The sequence below is a fragment of the Hermetia illucens genome, chromosome 1 (genome assembly GCF_905115235.1).
Source record: "Hermetia illucens chromosome 1, iHerIll2.2.curated.20191125, whole genome shotgun sequence".
Taxonomy (NCBI): Eukaryota; Metazoa; Arthropoda; class Insecta; order Diptera; family Stratiomyidae; genus Hermetia; species Hermetia illucens.
Genome location: NC_051849.1, coordinates 63106046 through 63129119, shown reverse-complemented (window position 1 = coordinate 63129119; position 23074 = coordinate 63106046). Strand labels below are relative to the sequence as shown.

At 41.6% G+C, this 23074-nt stretch overlaps 2 protein-coding genes across 3 annotated transcripts in view; both read left to right on the top strand.

The window, feature by feature from the left end:
* Window positions 1–1940: 1940 nt before the first annotated feature.
* On the top strand, window positions 1941–9806 carry LOC119652501 (protein NATD1). 2 transcript variants are annotated; one of them, XM_038056697.1, is made up of 3 exons: window positions 1941–2092; window positions 2163–2394; window positions 9580–9806. In XM_038056697.1, the coding sequence occupies exons 2-3, from the start codon at window positions 2200–2202 to the stop codon at window positions 9694–9696; spliced, it is 312 nt and encodes a 103-aa protein (XP_037912625.1). In that variant the 5' UTR covers window positions 1941–2092; window positions 2163–2199; the 3' UTR covers window positions 9697–9806. The 2 variants fall into 2 exon arrangements, with proteins under 2 accessions (XP_037912625.1, XP_037912619.1); XM_038056691.1 differs by having other exon boundaries at window positions 1942–2092; window positions 2142–2394.
* The window catches only part of LOC119652486 (tetratricopeptide repeat protein 21B-like), a 17109-nt gene continuing 3791 nt past the window's right edge, over window positions 9757–23074 (top strand). Inside the window, exons 1-7 of the mRNA XM_038056669.1 lie at window positions 9757–10780; window positions 10908–12027; window positions 18369–18510; window positions 18729–18981; window positions 19039–19236; window positions 19304–19439; window positions 19497–19601. Of these exons, the coding sequence (XP_037912597.1) occupies window positions 9789–10780; window positions 10908–12027; window positions 18369–18510; window positions 18729–18981; window positions 19039–19236; window positions 19304–19439; window positions 19497–19601 (2946 nt within the window). The 5' untranslated portion in view covers window positions 9757–9788. The remainder of the gene's footprint in view (window positions 10781–10907; window positions 12028–18368; window positions 18511–18728; window positions 18982–19038; window positions 19237–19303; window positions 19440–19496; window positions 19602–23074) is intronic.

Below are 23074 nucleotides of genomic sequence, written 5' to 3'. Positions count from 1 at the left end.
CGTCGGCGGGGGACAAAAAATAATAATAGGGTAAGTAAGCAGATGCAACTTTAACCTTTCTCATCTTACCATCATCCTGATATTGTAAGTTGACCATAGTAAGTCCTGGGCACAGAATTCTCTCAGTGTGGTTGCTTCTAGCAATTTTGAAATCAGAACGCAGGCCCTCGGTCTCGAGGATCTCTCATCGAAGAAGATTTCAGTCCCTTTGACTGATCCAATATCACAAATTTTGTTAAAACGAACCCACGGCTCTCGCACCAAAAATATATAAGGACAATCCCAAACAATGCCAACCTTTCTGCCAGTAGATAAGAAGAGGGTTTGGCATGCTTCAGGTTAATTTGGCTAGCTCTTATGTTTGCAGACATAAGTGTAGTCTAATATGAAAACTGCCGCTAACTGGAAAGTATGCTGCATTCAGCGTGGATCTCACCGGGGTTAACACGCCAACGCCAGCTTCCCTTTCTTTCACTTTTCCTTGTAGAGGCGGAGCAAAAGGTTCTGACATGCAAGCCTGAGACCCTTCTCCTTTGCGGCTAAATTTTTCTTCTGCCGAGCCTTCCTTTCCCGTTTTTTGGAAGAGTTAGGTATCAGTGTTACCGTTAGGGCGGCTGTAGTCAGGTCTCCAGTTTCTCTCATTAAGGGAGTTGCTGTATTATCTTTTCTGGCTGACCATGCCATAGACACTGGGTGCAGGTTTTCCATTGAAGTGGAGACTCTGCCTTCCACCGATTGCTCCGTGGGGCACATGCATTTTGCGAGGCCTCCAAAATCCGTACCTCGCCCACCACCTGATTTCTCAAGTCGCGGGCGCAATCCGGAGTCTGTGACTTCTTACCACTTGGAGAGTTAGAATCCTTCGTTTCCATCTTCATATGTTTATGGACACCCTTAGTGTAGTAGTAATCTACCATAGGTTAACCCACCACGACAAGGTGGTCTCCCGAAGGAGAGATAACAATGTCAGAGGGATGTTGAAGAGCGCTAGCAGATGGAGTCATGTTGGACATTACGTTCGGGCTCTTCTTGCTGCGACGAAGATTGGGCTCGAGTGGCGGAGAGACCGAATGGCAGGGGGTTCCCTGAACTGACAACGCCCTTCCTCTTCCCCCCTCCCTTTGGCGAATGGAATTCCCTGATTTTAAGGTTCCGCAAGACGGGAGGGTTCGGACTAGCCCGAAGTAACGTGACAAATGGTTCTAGTCTAGTTCTCTGATGACAGGGAGGTGTTTAGTTGGTAGCCCGGCGTACTGTTGCGGGCGTCCAACGCTCTGTGCGTAAAAGGATTCACCTACCCTACTGCAAAAAAAAGTGAGGCATGACTCATTCTCAGAAACTACCCAACCCAAAAATCTGGAAAAATCACCCTTTTTTTATAGTCTATAAAATAATATAAATAAAATAATATGTATTACTATATATTCTAATTTTACTGGAAGGAAAGCTCCCAAAATTCATCGTAGAATTCCAAAATACAAACACATAAAGCACATTGGACTATCTTCCATCATATTGGGGTTTGAAAAGAATCCAACGACTATTAACCAAATCATAGTAGGTCAAAATTGTCTACTGCGTGTGAAATATTCTAGATGAATGATTCCTGAAGCACCGAGCTCTCAGTTTCGACTTGCTTCCATTTAGTTGTTTTTATTTAATTGCAGAACAAATTCGTTTATCTGAGGATAAGTATATTAGAATAACAATTAAAGCAGCCATTTTCCTCCATGGTGCCTACGTATATTTGCTGAAAAATAAAATGCTCAATTTCTATCTTTAAAGCGAGTCGCACATAAATGGACTTTTCTCTTTGCAATACTGTTCAAGAAATCTTTCATACTTGAAGCACCCAGTTTCCAGTTTTCGAAAGTCTTCGGCGAGCGGTTGACTATCACTGACAGCAGTGCATTAACTCCAGTGTATAATAGGTGGCGCCCAAGTCACGTGAAATAAGTGACAGGTGGAATGTTTACATCACTTAGCAACGCACAAACTGTCATTGTTTATTAATATTTTTGCAGTGGACTTTGTTTTGCCCACGGCTTTTTTACGCATTTCGTATTTCATTCAAAAGGTTTCGAGCCTACAGGTGAGTTAACGGTCTGCTTCTCACACTTTCTAAGATTGCACTCTCGTAGTTTTGTTATGTTTGCCCAAAGTCGAGCGCTCGCAAGCCGGGGAAATTCTATCGTCGGAATGCTGACCCGGTCCCAATTCGCAACCGCGCCACCAAAAGTGAACCACCATCCCAAAAAGGAACTTTTCTTCATGGACGTTGACGGGGATCGGGCGTTCCTGCAGTATCATAAGTCCAATGACGTGATCACTCTGCAAGAGACCTTGGTTCCTGAGAAACTCGAGGGTCGTGGACTTGGCAAAATGCTGGCAAAGGTTTGATTTGCTTTTGAAATTGGTTTCCTCGCTTGCTTTTTTCAATATTTAGTTTACATGAATTGAAGTGATACCTCGATATCATTGGAGTTAATGCTTTAAAGCGTCCAGAATTACTTCGGAAAAGGAAATGGAATGTTCATTTGGTGCAAAGTATGACTTTTATGCGTGGCGAAAGTGCACCGCGTAGAATCGTGTGAGCCTAATTATTCGGTGCTTTTTGCTCATGTCTTAACTATAGATCTGCTGAAGGAGCTAAAATTGTTTATTTCTTGCCTGGCTGGCCATCCAATTTTCACTACTCCTCACTAAAAAAGGATTTCGCTGCATATTAATATCAGTGATTGGATCGTCGACCTCCACTTGCCGTCTAAAATCCAAAGAGAAACGTCTAAATTTTTCCGAAATGCCGAATAAGAATTTATATTTCCCATATATCGATATTTCGGGGATCAGTTGTCCTCTTCCTCAGTAACTTTCAATCTTAAAAATATAAATTCTTATTCGGCATTTCAGGAAGGACTAAGCCTTTGCTTTTTGTTTTTTGTTACCGCTTCAATGCAGATAGGAAAAGCGGTTTATTCAATTAGAGCATTTGTTTGCATTTGGGCTGGTTGGTGTGTGACTGATCGTTTTCAGTATTTCCTGGTTCTGAAAAGGATGTTTTGTGCGCTATTGGGTGCTAGATGTCAACGATATTGAGCCTCTAAAGGAGGCTGCTGGTCTTATGTTTTGTTGTTTCATACCTTTAAAACAGTCAAAAAGACATTTCTGCTCTTTGAAAAATGCAGTGGAAAATGGTATGGTATGGTATTAGTATCGACCTCAGCGCATGTAGTGAAGCTGCAGAGGTTGCGGATGGTTTGGCGTCTAGTTTATTGATCGGATTGGCAAATTGTGAGGATTTTGTCCATTACGGGTGGAAGCGTTTTTCGTGCACGGACGCTGTGTTTTTTTAACTTTCAGAAGAACAGAAGGGTTCAGAGGAATGGCGATAGACGCTTTTACAATTGCTTTAAATTTAGAAAGAGCCCTCTCTACTAGATTAGTAGCTCGTCGAGCCGGTAGTGTTGATGTGGTGCTGCACATCGTGCTTAAACGGCTGGGAGAAACTTGCGCGAATGTGATGGTTGGCAATGTCCTCGAAAACAATGGAAAGAGTCTATGAAGGATTTGTTCTGCAGGTCCACCAACAGCACATAGTGGACAGGAAGTCTGCGCCTAAAATGGGAGTGCTAATATCCGCCAAAACGAATCGTCGCGAATACGTGTGACGCAGTGCGAGACTCACTTCCACCAGCCTGTAGCCGTAAGTGCGAATGGAAGAGAAGTTCAGCAGCAAGTCGCACTCTCTGCGGTATCAACGTATTTCGACTTGGCATAGGGAGAACCGACACCTCAGCGCCGTGTAGACCAGAAAGCAACTTCTGCTCAGAGAGATGAATATTGAAAGACGACGTGATACTAGCCATCGCCGAGGCACGGTGGTACATTTAGTCGCTTGAGCTCCGAATTTACGGTGGTACCAGCAAATAGTCGGGGACGGTGAGGGTCCCGGCGTGCGACTACCCGAACATCCATTTCGAAAAGTAGACTTCGGCCGTGACTGCGATCGAGACTGTGCGAGTGTCGTCACCATTGCCTTTAATTCGCCGACTTCCCGATTTATGTCTCTAGAGACTTCTGCGGGGCGGGTGTACACTTCGTGGATTTTATCAGCTGGGGCAAACAACACCTCCAGGCAGGCCAAGATGGCACGGGTGCTCTCCGGAAGCCTGTTTGAAGCGGCTTCAATAGCTCTGAGCCATCCTTATCCTCACCCAGCTGCCTCATTTCACAAAACAGATAGCTATAGCTACGGTCGCCCAGTGTCAGCTCGTTCAGCAAGCGATTCAGCTTCGGTTCCTCACTCACTGACAACCAGCATATGAGTTGCTCCTTTAGCCTGACGTAGGAGCAGTTTTCCAACACATCCGTGGCCAAACCAATTGTCTCCTGGTCGAGACCGATAAAGGCGTGGTTAAAACAAGTGGCGTTTGTTCCGACGCCTACCAGCGCAAATTGTGCCTCCGATTGGCAGAATCAAGCCGCAGAATTGCGAAGCCAAAAAGGCGGCACCCTGACCGAGACCGCTGCTACAGGGGCAATCGCGATTGCCGCAGTTTTTTGTTCTGGAGACATATCAGTCAGTGAGTGAAGCAGAGGCCGAACATCGGAGCAGAAACCGACGACCGAAACGGACAAAAAGGAAGAGAGTTAACTCACTCCTCGCAACTACACGGAGAACGACTTAGCGAACACCGGAGCGAAAGCCTTCCAAAAGACCACCCGTCGACTCATGCAGTGCCCTTATTTTATTGTATACAAATATCCAAAATAAAATAAAATAAAATCCAAAATTATAATACAATATAAAAGTATCAACCAAAGTTATCTCATGTGGTTGGCTGTAACCTTCAGCAATATTATGTGTGTGGAAAACTCGCGGTCGCCGAGAATCAACAACGCATTCCCGTTTGCAAGAACTTCACTACTTTGGTAATTAGCTCGTATCCCGTTACGGAAATTTGCCCACTTACACACGGAACTAACTGCATGTTCTCACAGCATCGGGCGCTGATAAACGAATGATGAAACCGCAAGACGAAAATATACGGAACTTGCGATGAAATTGCCGTACACTATCCATCTTTGTCGTCCCTAATGTCCTTTTTTTGTGTCCGTTATTGTTGCAACTGTGCGTCGATCCGTGTGTCCCCCGTGCTTTGTTGTGGGGGATTCACAGTTGCGTTGTCCGCCGAACTTTTTGTTTATGTTTTTTTATCTTTCACTTTTATGATTGATAACACAACGAACATCAACAGATAATCTGAAAAACAGGTACAAAGTACGCTACAACAACTCCACAGTACACTCCTCTTTATTCAGTTGTTCGAATTGTTGGGGTGGACAGTTTTGGCCTCTAGTTCACTGATCGGACTGGCCAATTGGGAGGATTTCCTCAATGCGGGCGGACCGTTTTTCGTGCACGGACACGGTGTTGCGTGTGAAAACGAACGCTAGCACATCACCAACGGAGATTCCACGCAATTTCCATTTGAACTTTTCCTCGTTTTCTCTAACTTTCAGAAGAACAGAAGGGTTCAGAAGAACGGCGCTTTGAATTTAGATAAATTGTAGTTTGAAGGAAGCTACTCCTTGCTTGTTAATTTTAAGGAGCAAACACAATATTCCATTCAATCATATTGCATACACTACATACAATTACATAAAGTATTTCCTAAATAATTACCACCTCAAAATAGCATTTTGACAAGTAAACGCTCAATGAATCAACTTACAGCATTGTTCTCTGTCCGCGAATTGCAATAGTGCGATAACAGTACAGCCAGAAACGAACCACATATTGTACTGGTCGTTGCTCATCTGCTCTTTCATTATGGGGTTTTTCTAAGCTCGGGTGACGTCCACCACGTCCTAAATGGCACACATAGCTCCCTCTGTCTCAGTAAATAGTTCCCCAGCACATAGCCATCAGTTCGGCAAATGGCTGCCAGCGGCAATTCAGGTGTTCACCGGATGCCAAGGGAAGGTGAGAACTCCAAACGCCGCGCTTCAAGGACATCTGAGGAGGCAGAAGAAGCATCGATTGAGGATGTGATTCGTCGTGAAATTTCCCTTTCGATCGCGGCTATCGGGTCCAGATGCGCGGTCGGGCCGTTATTTTTTTCTTTTCCAGTTAAAGGTCACGTGTTTCGCATCAGTCTAAGAACACGTGAAGTTTTATATAATGTACGTTTTCAAAAGGACTCGAAGGTGCCTCCTCGCGTCAGAAAATAAATATATGTCTTGTTTACGATTAAATAGTAGTTTCAGCTGCCAATTACCATGTCCTTTAAAATATAGTTTAAAAATTGACTTCTCACAAGGCGGAAATGAAAACGCGGTGATTGGCTGACACTTCATGTGATATCACGGAGCGAGTAATTTGCATCTTATCTGTGCGAAAGCGTACGGCTTAGTGTTTGTTATTTGTTACTTTTGAAGCATCAATCAGTTTCTAACAGCAAAGTGGGAAATTGTTGCGTGAAAAGACAGTCCTTCAAATTACCTTATGTTTCAGCCGTCATAGTAACAAGGTATACGGCAAATTCTGGCAAGCCCAAAGTCCCCGAAAAGAAAGGTGTCAAAATGAAAAATTCAATATGTTGTTTACTGCATATTAATTATACTAAGTAGAATAATAGTGTCGCAATGTTAATTAATTAAGTTAATGCAAATCTTCGCCATATTATTACATAATTGCTTTACAGGTGCCAGCGTCAAAGTTATAGGGACAATGCGGTGGGTAGAGTGCGGTTAATGTGGCACGGCTTTTGGCGGAAATAACGAGCGAACACAGTGGCACAAGAAATTTCACACGCATCTTTACCTAGGCGGCGATAAAACGTATATTTTTGGAATATTTGCAGGCCTCGAAAAAAAATGGATTTGCATTGGGCGGGATTCGAACCATGAGCCGCTTGAATACTTTGAGGGATCTCTTCCGTGACATGACTTATATTAAGCTCATCTGACACCTGCAAAATGCTTGCCAAGATGCGTTTCCTTTGCTATTTTGCAGCTGTAGGTCGAATTTTCCTTGGGGAAGCCATTCTGAGGCGCTTCTTTTGCCATTCAAAAAAGTGAGTTCGATCCTTCGAGCCTTCAAATAAGCTCTGGAAGTGGGATCTAATGAGACATACATGTAATTCTGAAGATCTTTTTCAACTGAAACGGGAAAAATAAATAACAATGACACAAAATTTTAACGCAGCCATATATTATTAATTATTGTACATTAACTAACATTGAAATGATCCTCACAACAATATAAACCTGACCGCAAAGAAACCGGATTTCGCCGAGCGATGGCGGTCCACTTTTTCCGAATATCTCCTTTTGGAACAGCTAAAAAAGTTTTCAGCGATTTTTTTTTGTGTAGTTATTTATGCAGCAAAGCACGAAACAATATTTCACAGTCCTCCTTGACATTAATTAATAAATTAAATTTGACACTTCTATATTCTTATGAGGAATTGCCAGTTGCCGGTCTACTCGAGTGTCTTGGCGCGATTTGGTACGTTTGAATTTGGGCGAAATTTAAAATGCTGGTAATTTCAACAAACAGTTTTTCTTCAAAAACTGTCTTTGGGGTATTTGAAAAAATTAAGACTTGTTTTTGCTTTTCAATAGTATTATTTATTATACTTGCATATACCGATATTTCGGACACCACTTGTCCCCTTCTTCAGTGTTACATGTCTGCCTTGTTTTTCCTTCATCAGTGCTAGAGCACAGACTTGTAGCAGTAGCAAGTCTGCTTTGTTGCAATGATGAAGGGAACAAGTGGTTTCCGAAATATCGGAATATGCAATTATAATAAATAATACTAGCGAAAAGCAAAAACAAGCCTGAATTATTTCAAATAATTTAATCGCTAGAAACATCGCAAAATTACACTTAGGTCTTTGACAGTCATGTTAAATTGCACTATAGAAATGATTTCCGTCATTAGTCAAAAATGGGGAGTCTATTAGCTCCGTTTGTGATGTGTTTTCTTAAAAAAAATTGAACTTTCTTTGACTGCAAAATAAAACCTTTTTTTATTGTTGAGTTATTTTTTAAAGTTTCGAGAAGAAACTTTCCTCGTAGCTGTACTGCTATATGTGAAATAAAAATAGTGCTGACTCTTTTGTAGAGAATGCAGGGAGCCCTGAGTTCACATCCACTTGATGTCGGAATGGACCACTTGGGAAGTAACTTACTTCCTCTCTTGTGATCCATGGATTCCTGTTTTTCGGTTAAACACTCAAGTTTTTCAAAAAGTTGACTGATCGTTTCGCCCAGGGCAGAGAGAACTCATCAGACGCTGCCTCAGCTCTACCTTGGTAGCAGTGTGATGGAAAGCGGCGGCAAGTGGTAATCGCTCCTCCGTAGTCGCAAATACGACATCAGTGCGAATTACATTGAAGTAACGACGGATTTCACAAATTAAGAAGTACTTAAAATTCATCCCAGAATGGAAGAAGTGCGTCAGCCACGCTCACGCAACGCGACCCACTCATCGATCATCTTGGAAATGTGCTATCTATCCATTGCCAGTTCCACCTTCAGATTAACACATCCACGGCTAACTGGCCTTTCCACCGACGAAGTTCTTCGTTCGAAAATGTATCAGGCCGGTGTATCTCGATGACACGTCGCAGACAAGTGTTGACGGAGGCTTGGAGCTTTTAAGTAATGGTGGTGGTTACTTTCAATGCGCTGCTACCATATATCAATACAGAAAGAACATTAGAACAGAGCAGTCTCAAGATGTTATTGGAGTTGAGATAACTGCATTTTCAGATTTTGTACAAAGCATGTAACACTGCTAATGCGTCGAGCGACATCAACGTCAATACCACCGTAATCAATGCCTTCGGTGTTTCTTCCGACTTTATATGTCCCTCTTTGCATTCTCGGTGAGAGAACAAACGATGTCATCAGCGTAGTTGCAGTGTTCACCGATAACAAGGAGAAATAATATTAATAACAGGATGCAATCCTGGCGGACTCTATTTTAAACCCCAAATTGCTCTGAGATTGTTCGCAATATCCGTAAGAACTGCATGAGCATCGAAGCAACATTTCAAATGATTCAGTTTAGTCTTTTCATGGGCATTTTGTGTGTTAAAGAAAATTGTAGATACATGCAACTTTTCCTGTTACTCCCAAGCTGTCTGTAGCTTCCACTTGGCTTTAGGAAGCGCAATGTAAAAGAGTTTTGGCCAGTATGTTGATTACCGCAATTGGTTTGAAGTTGCAGACGTCAATGAGGTGGGGGAGTGATTCTCTATTCCGGTGGCACCGATTCTACAGATGAGGAACTGCTTTTTGGAAAGCAAGTCCATTAAGTTAGCTGGTGAGAAAAGGTGAATTACACTGAGTCAAATTGGGATCTTTAGTATATCAAGCTATTGGACATTGTACTTGTCATTCCAGGAGAATTTAAAGCTAAGTTTCTTGCGAGGAGATCAGGATTCGTTTTAATTGATTTCTTTGATAACGCACATTATGCGTCCTGTCGAAACAATTTTTATAAATGAATTTTTTGATAATATTAATGACTTTCTAATATATTGTTCTTCCATTCCATTTCAGGAAGCTCTCGATTACGTCGCAAACAATGATCTTCGCATGAAAATCGAATGTACATTTATTCAACATTATTTGAACAACTACGCGCCTCAATATAAGAAGTTTCTAGCAAAACTTTAATGTATTGCGTGCATAATTCTGTAGAAATTGGCTTTCATGTTGTTATTTAGAAGTTGCAGCTTCAATAAAAATAAAATCCATTGAAAGTAAACATGTTAGACGAGCAAGATTATATGAGTTTGATCCTTTACTATGGCCGTGCAAAATTCTATCATTCCATGCAAAAAACAGCCCTTGATGGGCTTTCGAAGCATCCGGGCAATGGTTCCTTCCGCCTGTTCAACGGCATTGCGCTTGCTTTAGGCAATCGAGTACAAGAGGGTATTCGAGAATTGAATCCTTTGAAAAATGAAGGAGATTTCGCAATGGCTGCTATATTGAGCTTGATTTATGCTCATAAAAGATGTAATGTGATTGATAAGGAATCAGTAATAAGCCTGGATGTTAGGTTAAAGGAAGAAAGGAAACAACTTACAGCAAACTCGGCGTACTACTCGGCTGTATTCCTATTTCTTAGTGGTAAAGTAGAAAAGGCGCGTGAGTATTCTGATAAGGCTTTGAGGCTCAATAATGACTTTGTGAATGCTCAAGTACTGAAAGGATGGACAGAACTTTACCTCAATCCGAGAGCTAGCAAATCACTCCTAGAAGTTTTTGAGAAGGCTTTGGTAAACGGTAAAAATATTGATGCTAGTCTCGGCCAGGTTCGCTACTATCAAATTAACAATGACTTCGAGAATGCAATCTCAGTGCTGAATAAACTTTCAGTACGCTATCCTGAACTGAATATTCCATTAATTGAGAAGATGGAAACGCAGTTAGCAAGCTGGAATTGGGACCATGCTTTTGAGACTGCCTTACGCATCATAAATTTGGATCCGACTAATATTTCTGCTTTGCGAGTCAAATGCATGTTGTTATTATGCCGCGAGGGTAATCACTTACTCGCTGTTCAAACAATTCAACAACTCTTCGCTGCTATCGAAAAGCACGAAATCAACAACTTGAAATTAACACTACAAACTGCCCAGCTATTCTCAAGGACTTGTGGTAGAAACATGGATGTTCTCTCCCTCACGTTCAAATATGTAGAGAAGATTTCACAACTGTCGCCAGGGAATCCGGAATTTATAACTGAAGTCGGGTATGTTTATACATTTGGTTGCTTTCTGCATCCATGTTAAATTTGTTTGTTTGTAACTGAGTAGCACTCTTTTTCAATCATAAAAAGGCAGTCGTTTTAAGGAAAATATTATTACTTTCGTTTGCAGGTATCATTGCATTATGATGGGTCATTACAAGGAAGCTAGCAAATACTTCCGATCAGCCACAAAGATTGACGATAGTTCTATTTACGCACTTTGTGGACTAACTTTATGTCAGATAGCTGAAAATGGGATAACTGAACAAGCTCGACAACAAATTGAATTTCTGAATGAAATCCAAGGTCTTAATAAAATCCCACTTTTGATTTTCATGACTAGTAAAATTGCCGAGAATGGTGACAAGGCAATTGCTTATTTGATTGAAGCGTGTGAAATACATTTCAAAAATCTTCAAACGCTATCATTCGGTCACGAATATTTAGTGCGATTTGATCCTGACTTCTTGTTACAAGTCGCCAATGAGCTATTGCAATACTCGCCCGTTCAGTCGACAGTTAAAATTGGAGCAACTATTACCAAGGATACTTTACATATTTCACTTAAACATAGTCTTAACATTCTCGAAGCTGTAGTGAAAGCATGCCCTGGTTTGGTGCGAGGCATTTACATGCTCGCTAAGATACAATTTCTTTGTGGAGAAGTTTCCGTTGCGTCCAATACTCTCAATAAAATATTAAATGACATCGACGCGACCGACACCGATGCGCACCTTTTATTGGCTCAAATTTATATACAACAAAAACAATTTCTTAAGGCATCACAAAGCTTGGAAGTTTGTTTATCGCACAATTTTAGCGTTCGTGAAAATCCGATGTATCATCTCCTGCACGGATTAGTACAGAAGAATAATCAACAACTGGAAGAGGCTCAGAAGAGTTTTATCAATGCCTTGAATTTGATAGGATTTAAAAATATTGGCTCAACTACAGCGAGTCAACCATCATCGATGTCGCCAAGTAAACAGAAGCTTGCCGGGAACAAATCACTTTTACCTTTGACTGATAAAGTAACTTTGTTTTTGGAACTGATTGATACTTATATGGCGATGGGGCAGACCGTCGACTGCGAAAGGGTAATGCAAACAGCTTTAGAGGAGTTCTCGCATAGCACAGAGCATGGACGGTTGGTTATCACCAATGCTGAAATCGCTTTGCAGCATGGAAATGTAAATCGAGCTTTGGATTTACTGAAAAGCATTTTGCCAGGACAACCGTATTACTTGCAAGTAAGTGAATATTTTTATAGAAAACAGAAACTAGGCAAACATTTTCAAATTGATACCAGTTTATATTTGGTTGAAATATTTATTTCTTCGTCTAAATATATGCGGATTTTATTTATTTGAATTTATATTTTTAACTGTTAAGTAAGAAATATTGCTCTATGATTGCACATCTTGTCGAATTGTTTATCTGGGATTTGCCATTTAAAACAATTCTTAAATAAGCGGAGAAGTATACATATTTTGCCTTAGATCTCCATCTAAGGCGATGGCGTAGACCAGGATGCCAAACAGCTTTTAAGGATTCCGAATTGGAGGACTTCGGTACAAAACCGGAATGTTGGTTATCAAAATGGTCATAGGCCTTTGGATATCGAAAGATACTGAAATCATATGCTTCTTTTGCTATTTTTCAATTATGATTTGATGTGTAATGAGTAGTTATTTATGCAGGAAATGGCAGATACGCACCTTCTGTGTGCATAACTCGTATTTGGTAAATGATCTTTAGTTATTTTTTTGGATTAGTTTCTGGCTAATCGTTGGGAATTTGCAATTTAAGTTAAGCGAGAAAAAGCCAGTTTATTGCTGACAAGTTATTTAATTAATGCCAAGTGTGGTGTGCAAGATGGGTTTTGGGCGAATGGTATTGTACGGCTCCCTAAGGCTTCCCGAGACGCCTACAGTCCTCACCACCTCCTCTACCCTGCTGCACTAAGTACGCTTGGGGCGACCCAATCGTCGGCGGATTCCCCTGCATAACGTAGCCAGTAATGCAATTGTTGTCTCCCCTGAATGTGTGACCTATCCACTGCCGCCTCCGCCTTCTGATCACATCTTGTATTATTATCAGGCTAGCGTACTCCAATGATATGTCGCACAGGTGTTGATGAAAACCTGGAGCCTTCGAATGACAGCAAGTTCCATCAAAGTGCTCGGTCGACACGTTCTTGCACGCCTCTGTGCTAGCCAGGCTCGGGAATGTGGGGGGGTCCTTTGAGCGCTTTGATCCCTCACGCTTCAATTTTTGTGGGCGGACCTTCACAGTCAATTTAGCCAAATTGTTTTTGGGATGGCAGAGCTATCCCGTGGCGTGCGGCATGTTGCCGCAACATTGCCTAGTGAGAAAGGCTATGTAGCGGGAATAGAAGCGGTGCACGAACAAAGAACAGGGAGAATGTTGCTGGGTGAGTGAAAAAAGAAGGGTGGAAGAGGCTTTGTCTTGAGTGGAGAGTGGTTTTTTGGGTGCTTGGTGTGGAGGAGAGGAAAAAAGAAGGAGCGGGTTTTTTTTGGGAATCGAGGAAGAGGAACAGAATTCAATTTTGATAGAAGGAGAAATAAAGAAAGAGGAGAGAAAGTCTTGGAGAAGAGAAGAGGATCATTAATCCGGAGGTGTGAAGATTTTCGAAGCAAAAGAAAAGAATTCAATCAGAAGAAAACTAAAACCATATCGTGCTAAACCCTAACGCAAGTGCATTTTAGCTGTTTATGCGTCGGGCAACATCCAGTTCAGTGTCGCCGTCGACCTCTGTTGACCACCTAGATATACAAATGTCGACGGTGTCAAATTCAGTACGATTCATTCGAAATATTCCACTCTCGATATCGTTGCACCCAGCGCCAAACTATCTATCCGAAGTCTTGTTTGTACTAATTAGAACAATAAATTACGATTTCAACAAGGAACTTTAACAACTTAATTGCACTAGTTTAGTGTGGCCAATCGCACAAAACATGCGTTCGCTATCAGAGATCGAGGAAGAAGAAAGAAGAATTTTCACCGTTGGTTCTTCGCCCTCGTGGCGAGTTCGAATCGGTCACAGAGAGCGCCGCGTTCGCATTAACAACATTCGAAATAAATTTGGAATGTTGTTAACTATGCCGCGCCACATCACTCCGCCCCCAGATGAAACTAGGGGTTTCAGCGACTGAACCCGGAACTACATTCTCCATCATTCTGCGAAGCGAATGCGACGTTGTTTTTGGCGTAGACCGCCTTTTTGTGTCCCCGATCTCGAGCTGGAAGAAATACTCTCCCCGCTTGGGAACACGGTACGGGCCTTCATATGGAGGTTGCAGTGGCTTCCGGACGGCATCCTTCTTGACCAGGGCGCGTGTCCAGTTTCTTGGGCGCGCAGGCAGGTGCGGACGAGTGTCGGGTGGGAGGTGTGGCTTTGATGCGAAGAAAATTGTCCCTCAGCAGGCGCAGCAATCCCGAGTCTGTGAGACCCGATCTCTTGTCGAAGACCGGATCACTTAGGAGTCTTGTGTTCTTCCCGTATACCAGCTCCGCGGGGCTGGAAGCAAATTTCTCTCGGCGGGTTGTTCGTAGGCCGAGTAGGACGAGAAGCAAGGCTTGAGTCCAGGACGGATCGTGGCGTGCCATAATGGCGGCTTTCAGCGTCCGGTGCCAGCGTTCTAGCATCCCATTGGATTGCGGGTGGTATACCGTAGTCCGCTGACGTTAAAGGATAGGGAGAGTGCGATTACCCGTCAGACTGAGAATCTTAGTTTTATTGGTGTTTATCTTCATTCGAATTCTACCTGCCTTCGCCTGTTTAAAGAAAGATGCCATCGTCCAGCTTCTTTACGTCTTACGAACAAAGCAGCATGAAGAATATCACCGATAATAAGAAGAAACAACATCGGTGATTGGATGCAACCCTGGCGGACTCGCATTCGAATTCAAATTCCTCTTTGGGCCATCATATACAATAGTTATTAGTTTCTTCGGAATGCCCCTCCTCCGTAGAGTATGCCAAAAGCACTCCCTGTTCACGCTATCGAAAGCTTTCTCGAAATCGACGAAGAGCATGTGAAGCGAAGATCTAATTCCGTGCGCTGATCCGTAGAATGTTAATATGGTCAACGAAGTAGGACCTTCAGCGGAAACTAGCCCGTTCTCTGGTGATCAGGCTTTCCAGATGTTTTTGATGCATTCCGGGGTCATTTTAGCTATTTTCTTTTTTGCGATGGCAGAAAGCACGCTAATACCCTTTCAATTGTCAGACTGCAGTAATTGCAGGTGCAGCAATAAATAACCCCTGGGAGACCATCAAGCCCAGCGGCTTTACTCCGTTTGAGTGGATTAATCGTCGAAATTATTTCTCTTCTGCTTGGAGGAAGAGTTTGTATCCGAATGTTGCGGCGACTAACCATTTCATCCACAAGAGGAGGAACCTCATGTGATGTGATAAGGTTAAGAACCATGGTAAAGTGCCACTTAGGGCCGTGGCCGACGATTTGTGTAGCATTCGAAAAAAGAGCATTTTTGATGGCAGCTCAATGTTTCTCAGACAGGATTCTCAGTGTGTCTGCCGTCGGATCAGCTAGGTAGCTCTCCCACTGTAGAGCGATAGGTGAGTGATAGAAGCGGTCGATTTTGAACTTATCGCAACTCCCCAACTCTGCGGGAAGTGGCGGACGCAACATGCAAGCGAATGTATGCGAACATCAGTACCCTCCAGAGTCCCACCATCTTACTGCGCTTAAGCCAAGAATGTCTAGCTTATATCGTTATTCTCACTGGAGTTGGAGAAAGCGAGCATTCTGGAAACCCTCGATATCGTTGTCGCGGAGCGTGCGCATATTCCAAATTATTATAATTCTTTTTCGATAGCCAAAACTAGTCGGTTGCAAAACATATTGAGGTACAAGGGTTGCATAAGACGTTGAGATAACTGCGGTGCAAGGTATATGATTTTTTTTGGGGTGTTTTGTTTATTCCATGTTGCTTTGTTTCTTGTTTATTTTGATGTTTCATTCAGGTTAAACCACCTGAATGAAACATGGTTTAGGATTGATTGAGCTTTTAATATTTTGTTAATCGTGTTGTAAATCGGTGTGCCACTGTTAAACAAACAACAAAGATTTAGCAATTCGAAAGTTGTTTTTGATTTTTATATGGTAACAAAACTAAGCGGTTGCTTCAAACCCTTATGAGGGGCATAGTACGTCAACTACACTATTGCAATCGGTTTATGACAATGTGTTTCAACACTCTCCCGCTTTTACCTGTGCTCCACTGTACTATCGTCATTCGTCGGCTATCCTGAGGTAGTGGCTTCTCACTGTGTGACTTACCCGCTGAATGTTTGATTTTTAGTAATTTGTTGCAAGCTTTCATTTGGGGAAATTGACACAGACATTTCTTGAACGCCATCGTTCGGACTTTTATAGAGGATGTATTTTTACCTCACATTCTTCTGTGTATGTTTCCTTCCGCATTTGAGGCAGCAAGTTTGCCGCCTTGCAGCTCATGAGTTGAATGAGGAGGTAACTTAATAAGTCGATAGAAGAAAAGAGAATGTATTACAAATTCGATCCAGTCAATAAGGAGCAAATAGCCAACAAGGGGCAAGTGGGAGGGGTTGCTATAAAAAATCAGGAGCTTTATGTTTACGATTTTGCGATTCGAGATTTACTATCGGTTCCCATATAGTTTTCGCCAGAGTAATATTCATTGACTGCAATGCATTTATTATTTCTTTTTAAATACGGTGTGTGGTATCCATTACTTCTTCTTGGTAGAAAATTCGCGGATAATGATGACATTGTACGAACTCGCGTTACCTTGGTGTTAAATCCATGAGTTGGTTGCCCACAAATTCTTTTCTTCTTGAGGAATTTCTTCAGACAGATGTTTCATAACGCCTAGATAATACTCCCTGTTTTTGTCGGATCTTCTGGCAATGACATGGCATTATTTGAATCGATGATAACCGTGAGTATCATTTTCTTTTCGCTGAAAACTAGATGTTTTTTTCAGTCCTCCTCAGGGCTTCAGAAACGCAATCTAAGATCCGTTGAGGTACTTTGAAGGGGTCTTTATGCCGGGCTAACACGTGCACGCAGGTGTCCAAATTTTTGTGAATGACTTGCCAGCGTCTGCTGTAATGTGCCATTGGGGTTGCATAAAATGTCGGTGTTTGTTTTTCATAAAGCCCCTCGCTCGATTCTTGATCTACGAACAGTCCCCTAGAAGTCTTAGTGTCCCTTTTCCTTTTTCTGTTTGCACAGAGCTCTGTGCTGTATGTTTAAGGAATAGTCTATAAGAATTCAGCATTCTCAGAAAACTGCGAAGTTCAGCGATGGTTATTGGTTTTGGAGCTACTACTACACCCGAGGTAATTAATGTCTTTCCTGGCTATTACATACTTAGTCACGTTGGCATGTGGTCTGCATTTCTGAATTACTCTAGAAGCATTGATAGATGCTCTTTATGCTGTTTTTCTGTAGCGATGAAAATATAGTCGATATAGCAGGGCACGAAGGCCAGTCTCCGTGGTACAGGGTCCATGAGGCGCTGCGTTCCATTCGGAATCTTATTATACTCAATTGAAATAATCCAGAAGGCATTACGGCGTTTTTATGATGATCTTTTGGGGCGATAGGTATTTGGTGATTCGGTTGTACAAGATCTATGGCTGAAAAGATTTCGGCAATAACCGCGACAGTCTTGGATGTGTACTACCGAGTGCCGATCCGGGAAGTTGACGACGTTTAGATGTCTGAAATTACTGCTGGGCCTCTACTCAGCGTAGTATTTGGGCACTAAGTACAGTGGACTAGCCCGTTGATTCTGCGAAGACCCTGTTCGACCATTCGGTAAAATTGGGCTTTGCCGACTTCAGAATTTCAAGAGCGAGATGTCTGGGTATTTCTTCAATAGGTGACCTCGTCATCTTCATATCAAATTGGGTGTTATGCTTAATCACTTGGGCGAATTTTCATAGTGAACTTACGAGACAGTTGTGTTTTATCTGTTGCCAGACTTTCCACTTGATGGTCGATCAAGCGTTTTAGCTTGCTATTAACTAGCAATCCGTAGTACACCCTGCGGCTTTGCATTCTCTACATACGTTAAAGACTAGGCGGTGTGCGCCGGTGTTTGTCCACCAACATGAACCCGTTGCTTTTCGACACCGCTGTCCGCAAGGGGTTAGCTATTGTGTCTGTAGGTATGAACCGATTTCCTCAACGGGCGTAATGGAAGACTATGATAAGCAACGCTGGAGCCCATTCCAGCCACTTGTGGAGTTTGCGACAATTCTGAGCCCTAGTATCGGATTTGCGATAGAAGTAGCACAAAATATGATGTTTCCCTTTCCGTGAAGAACATGCTACTTATCTCGTCGATTTAAGCGCTTATGTCGTCTTCAAATTATGACCTCTCTATCTACTCTGCTGTGCATCCGTGGGGTGTTGGCTATGATGGCACTCATGATAAGCGCTGCGAATTTTTCACCGCAGTGTTTGTCGGATAAATTGTTGTTGCTGATATAAGAAATGACTTAAATTTTTGTGCTTTGAAGTTACGTTAAATTTTATTTTCCAATTTATAGGCAAAAACGCGACTAGCTAATGTACATTTGCAATATCGTAAAGATCGTTTGGCATTCGCTCAATGTTTTAAGGAGCTTGTTGAAAATTGTCCAGAAACCGAAAGTTATTTGATGCTGGGGGATGCTTACATGTCAATTCAAGGTAATGGAGATATAAAGCAAATTAATTCTAAAACAGGAAATTTAGATTTTTCGCATAATAAAATGGTCATAACAGTTTCCACGCAAGCTTACCATTCTTAAACTTTTAAAAAAAATCTGGAAGCTTTGGTGTTAAAAGTTGTTCAAAGATAATATAATATCAAAGATTTAACATTATTTCGTTGCTCTATTTTGCTTTCTCGAATTTCACCTTTGCAGAGCCCGATTTAGCCATAGAAGCTTATAAACATGCTTTGAGGCTTAATCCCCGTGATTCTTTGCTTGCAACTAAACTAGGCCGGGCTTATGTTAAAACCCATCAATATGCAAAAGCCATCAATTACTATTGCGAAGCGGTTATGAATCCCGATCATGTTGGCTTTAAACTAGATCTAGCCGAACTATATCTCAAATTGAAACAATATCAAAATGCTGAACAGACACTGATTGACGAAGTTGACATTAAGAAAATGTAAGATATTAACACAATAAAACGGTTTGAATTATTTTTCTAAGTTTTTTGATCTAGTGATGACACTGATATATCCATGTTGCAAGTTCGTACAAAGCAGTTTTTATTATTAGCACGGATTCGAGAGAAAGCAGGGAACCTGAATTCGTCTTTGTCAACTTTGAAAGAGGCGCGTGATAATCAGTATCGTGTGCAGAAGAGAATAAGCATTGATCAGTCAGCTGGACTGGGAGAACAGTATAAAATTCTATCCAAGTAGGTTTTTTAAAAAAAAAATATACAAACGAGAGGGAACGATTCTAAATACTTGAATATGGTTTAGGATTTGCGTATTAATGGCCGAACAATGCGTCAGTTTACGTGAGAATGAAATGGCTGTTCAGCATTATAAGGAAGCATTGAAATATTCGCCCGACGACATCCTAATATTAGCCGCACTAGCTCGGTTACTTATGCAGGTAATTTCACACATGATCACAGACATTCACTCTTTTTAAGATAATATTTATTCATAGTTGAATCACATGGATCAATGTCGGGATAGGTGTACACAGATTCTGCAAATAGACGCTAACAACGAAGTTGCTTCGGTAATGATGGCCGATTTGTCTTTCCGAAAGGTAAGTGGAATTTTTTAATGTAAGCCAAAGCCCAATCTCATATAACTTTATCCGTTTGGTTTAATGGGGAACATCGCAAAGTCGATATCTTTTTTTTAAATATCGCCCGAGAATTGCCAAATATAAACCATCCGTAAGAGGATGTTGTACATACATATATACCAAATAAAAATAAAACTAGGTAGCTTTCTCCTACTACAATATATTTCAATAGTTAGTAAATACGTATTTCGAGAGCTAATTACTCTCTTCCTCAGTATTTAAGCTACTCGTAGGTAACTTAAGTACTGAGGAAGAGAGTAAGTGGCGAAATACGTATTTACTAACTATTGAAATATATTGCAGTACGAGAAAGCTACCTAGTTTTATTTTTATTTAAAAGAACTACAAGCACCGGAACGACAACGATTTTTCTTATATACAAAGTTGAGTCGTAGGGTCTCAATATATTATATTTATAGATTAGGTTCCTTGTATTCCACTGATGTCAAACGCTTTAAGAATAATATCAAATTTCGCTCGCGCACATTGTAGATGGCGTTATAAGTAGTAAAATTCATTTATTTGCTCCCGATTTCGACCAGTGGTATTCATATAGAAAAATATTGGAAATTTTACATCGGAATTATACTATATGTGGTATTTCAGTTGTTTGATTGTAGTTTTTTTGAGAATTGTGGGGTCCTAATTCCGCATCAACTTAATGCTGGACCGGACCAAATGGGCAGCAACTTACTTCCTCTTTTTTTGGTCCACGGACCTCTCGTTTAGGACTTAGCACCCAAACTTTCTAAAAAAAATAGGCGGTGACGGCTTTACGGTTTCTTCCCAGGGCAGAGGTAAATCGTCAGACGCTGCCTCACCTCTGCCCTGGGAGCAACGTGAGTGTTCACAATTCCGACTTTTCCACCAAATTTGGTGTCCCCGAGAAAAATGCATGTGCCAGACAAACAGACAGTAAACCGATTTTAATAAGGTTTTGTTTTACACAGTACAACATTAAAAGTCCTAGTAGGACGGTTTCATTTGTTGAAAGTGTGATAATTTGTTCATGTTCGTAGCGGCTGGCAATGCAATTGTTCCCTACTTTTCCGTTATTCAGAACTTTTTCATTGTTTCAATTTGCAGCGGGCCAGCGAATTAGGTTCAAGTTTTCTATCTACATTTTTTAATTTAGAGCAAAAACAAAGTGCATTATACTTCGTATCATCGTTATGTTTGGAGTAGGTTTGGTAGTCAATTTTCAAGAAAAACACACAAACACAGAAAAGCTACTTTCTTTTCTAACAAAGAAATCATCGGATTTGTGCGTTTACAGAATTTTGAGAAGATACTAACATGCTGCTTTCTCTTGTTCCGCAAGGAAATGTTCAGCCCAAAGCTACGCCCTTTGCTTTTAATAGTGGCATTTGTATATGCAATGAATTAGCCATAAATGTGGAACGCCGCTTCATCCAGGTTGCGCTAATGCGTGAAGCAATTTCATAATACAGTTCATTATTGGCTGAACCCGGCTTGATTCACCGTTATTTGAAAGATGTCGCGAATACGGTTGTCAAGAATATGCTCAAAAATCTTCATGGTATGGAACAGCAATCGCATCCGACGCATCCGTTAAAATCTGCTCTATTCCCGCTACCTATCTATCGGGGCTCGTCGATTGGTAAGCAAAGTATCGTTCTTGCCATTAACGCAACAGAAGTGTTCGATATCCTTTGTACGTTCGTGTCAGCTTTTAACAAGTCGTTACAGATCTCTCTCATCATCCCGAGTGTCCAATTTATCATAATATTGTTTGCAGTAAACCGCTCGGGTAACAGCGATCGCTTTCTTTGCTTCCTGATATTCCCCAATAATTTATCGTCGAGAAATTCATTTGGACATTGTATCTCGGTTGATGAATCGCTTACCTGGCTTGATGACCCTGAGGGTTGCGTAAGCCGTTTTGTGGATTGTGTCTTTTACTTGGTTCCACGATTCTTCGACATTCGTAATGGTTGATAATTGCGTAAGTGAGATATTTTTATCTTTTTTCTCACGAAACACCTATCATGTAATGCACCGTGAGCCAATGCACTCCTCGTGCTGTTTTATCTGTGGCCTGATTTGCAAGACAGCAATCAACGGTCGATGTTGAGGTGCGATAGTCTCATAGGGAACGGGTTTGCGGTTAGTGGCGGTGATAAAATGTCGGCTTTTTATGAGGATATACATAATTGATTTGCGTTTTACTGTTCCCACTATAAAATGTAGGAAGATGAAACAATCGTCTGATGAACCATGCATTCACAAGTACAAGGTCAAAATCAACTATACACTCGCCATCCTCATTACATGCTCCAAGTCTTTATCCCCATACCACTTGTTGACGTCTGCCTTTTCACCTACGTGACTTTAAGGTCACCCGCAATGTCAATATAATCATCAGTAGGCACGTCACAGGTCTTTGTATCGAGAGGTTGCCTGAAGGCATCTTTTTGGCATTCGCATCGACCCTGTTTGAGGTGCATCCGCGGCGAAGAAGTGAATAATGCGAGCGGATGATATATGCTTCATCAGCCGGTCATCAAGTTGCTCGACTTCTTTAATGGGATTACGGAAATCCTCTGTGGTGGCAATGCCGACACCATATTAAGTCCGTTGGTTACCAAAGTAGAAAAGCTTAGCGCCACTTTTATCGCGTTCACATTCTCTGTCGCAGCTTTTGGCACTAGACCGTCGGCTTTCTTGTAGAGCGCAAATATCAATGCGCCTTTCCGAAGGGCTCTTGCGAGTTCCTCAGTTTTTCCAGAGAGGATGCCAAGATTTATCGTGCAGGCACCTATTTGTTTTATTCGTACTAATTTATTTGCGTCCTGACGCATTGTCCATTTCACGACAGAACCGAGGCCCGTCCTGCCGCGTCTATTGAGGTGAACGTCCTAGCATTCCTCCGAAGCTTTGTGTATCTCAATACGATCCTTTTAAGGTTTTGTATAAAACAAAATCTTATTAAAATCGGTTCACTGTTGTACAGTGTCTGTCTGTCACACGCATTTTTCTCGGAAATAATTATAGCGATTGATACCAAATTTGGTGGAAAGGTGGGAACTGTGGTTGCTTAGGCATACAGTGAATTACATCCTTCTACCTCTGTCATGTTGGGTATCAAATGAAAGGTCTCGGTTAGTGCCGTTATAAAATTTGTTGGGAAAATGAGGAGTGCGGGAGGTCGGAAGTGATCATTTCTTTAACGGACCCGTTCTCAGAAACTACCCAACAGAAAAATCTGAAAAAAAAATCACTACATGTTATTTTTGTTTTACTGAGGATCTTCTGTGTACCTATTCATGCATTGCACCGCGCTTGCCTGCTTGCAATGCTGTAGTTTGGCATTTTTGAAAGCAAACCACATATTCCGCATTGACACTCTTGTACTTGTTTTCAATATAATAAATTTACTACAATCAGGAGTGGCGGCCACGCGAACGTGA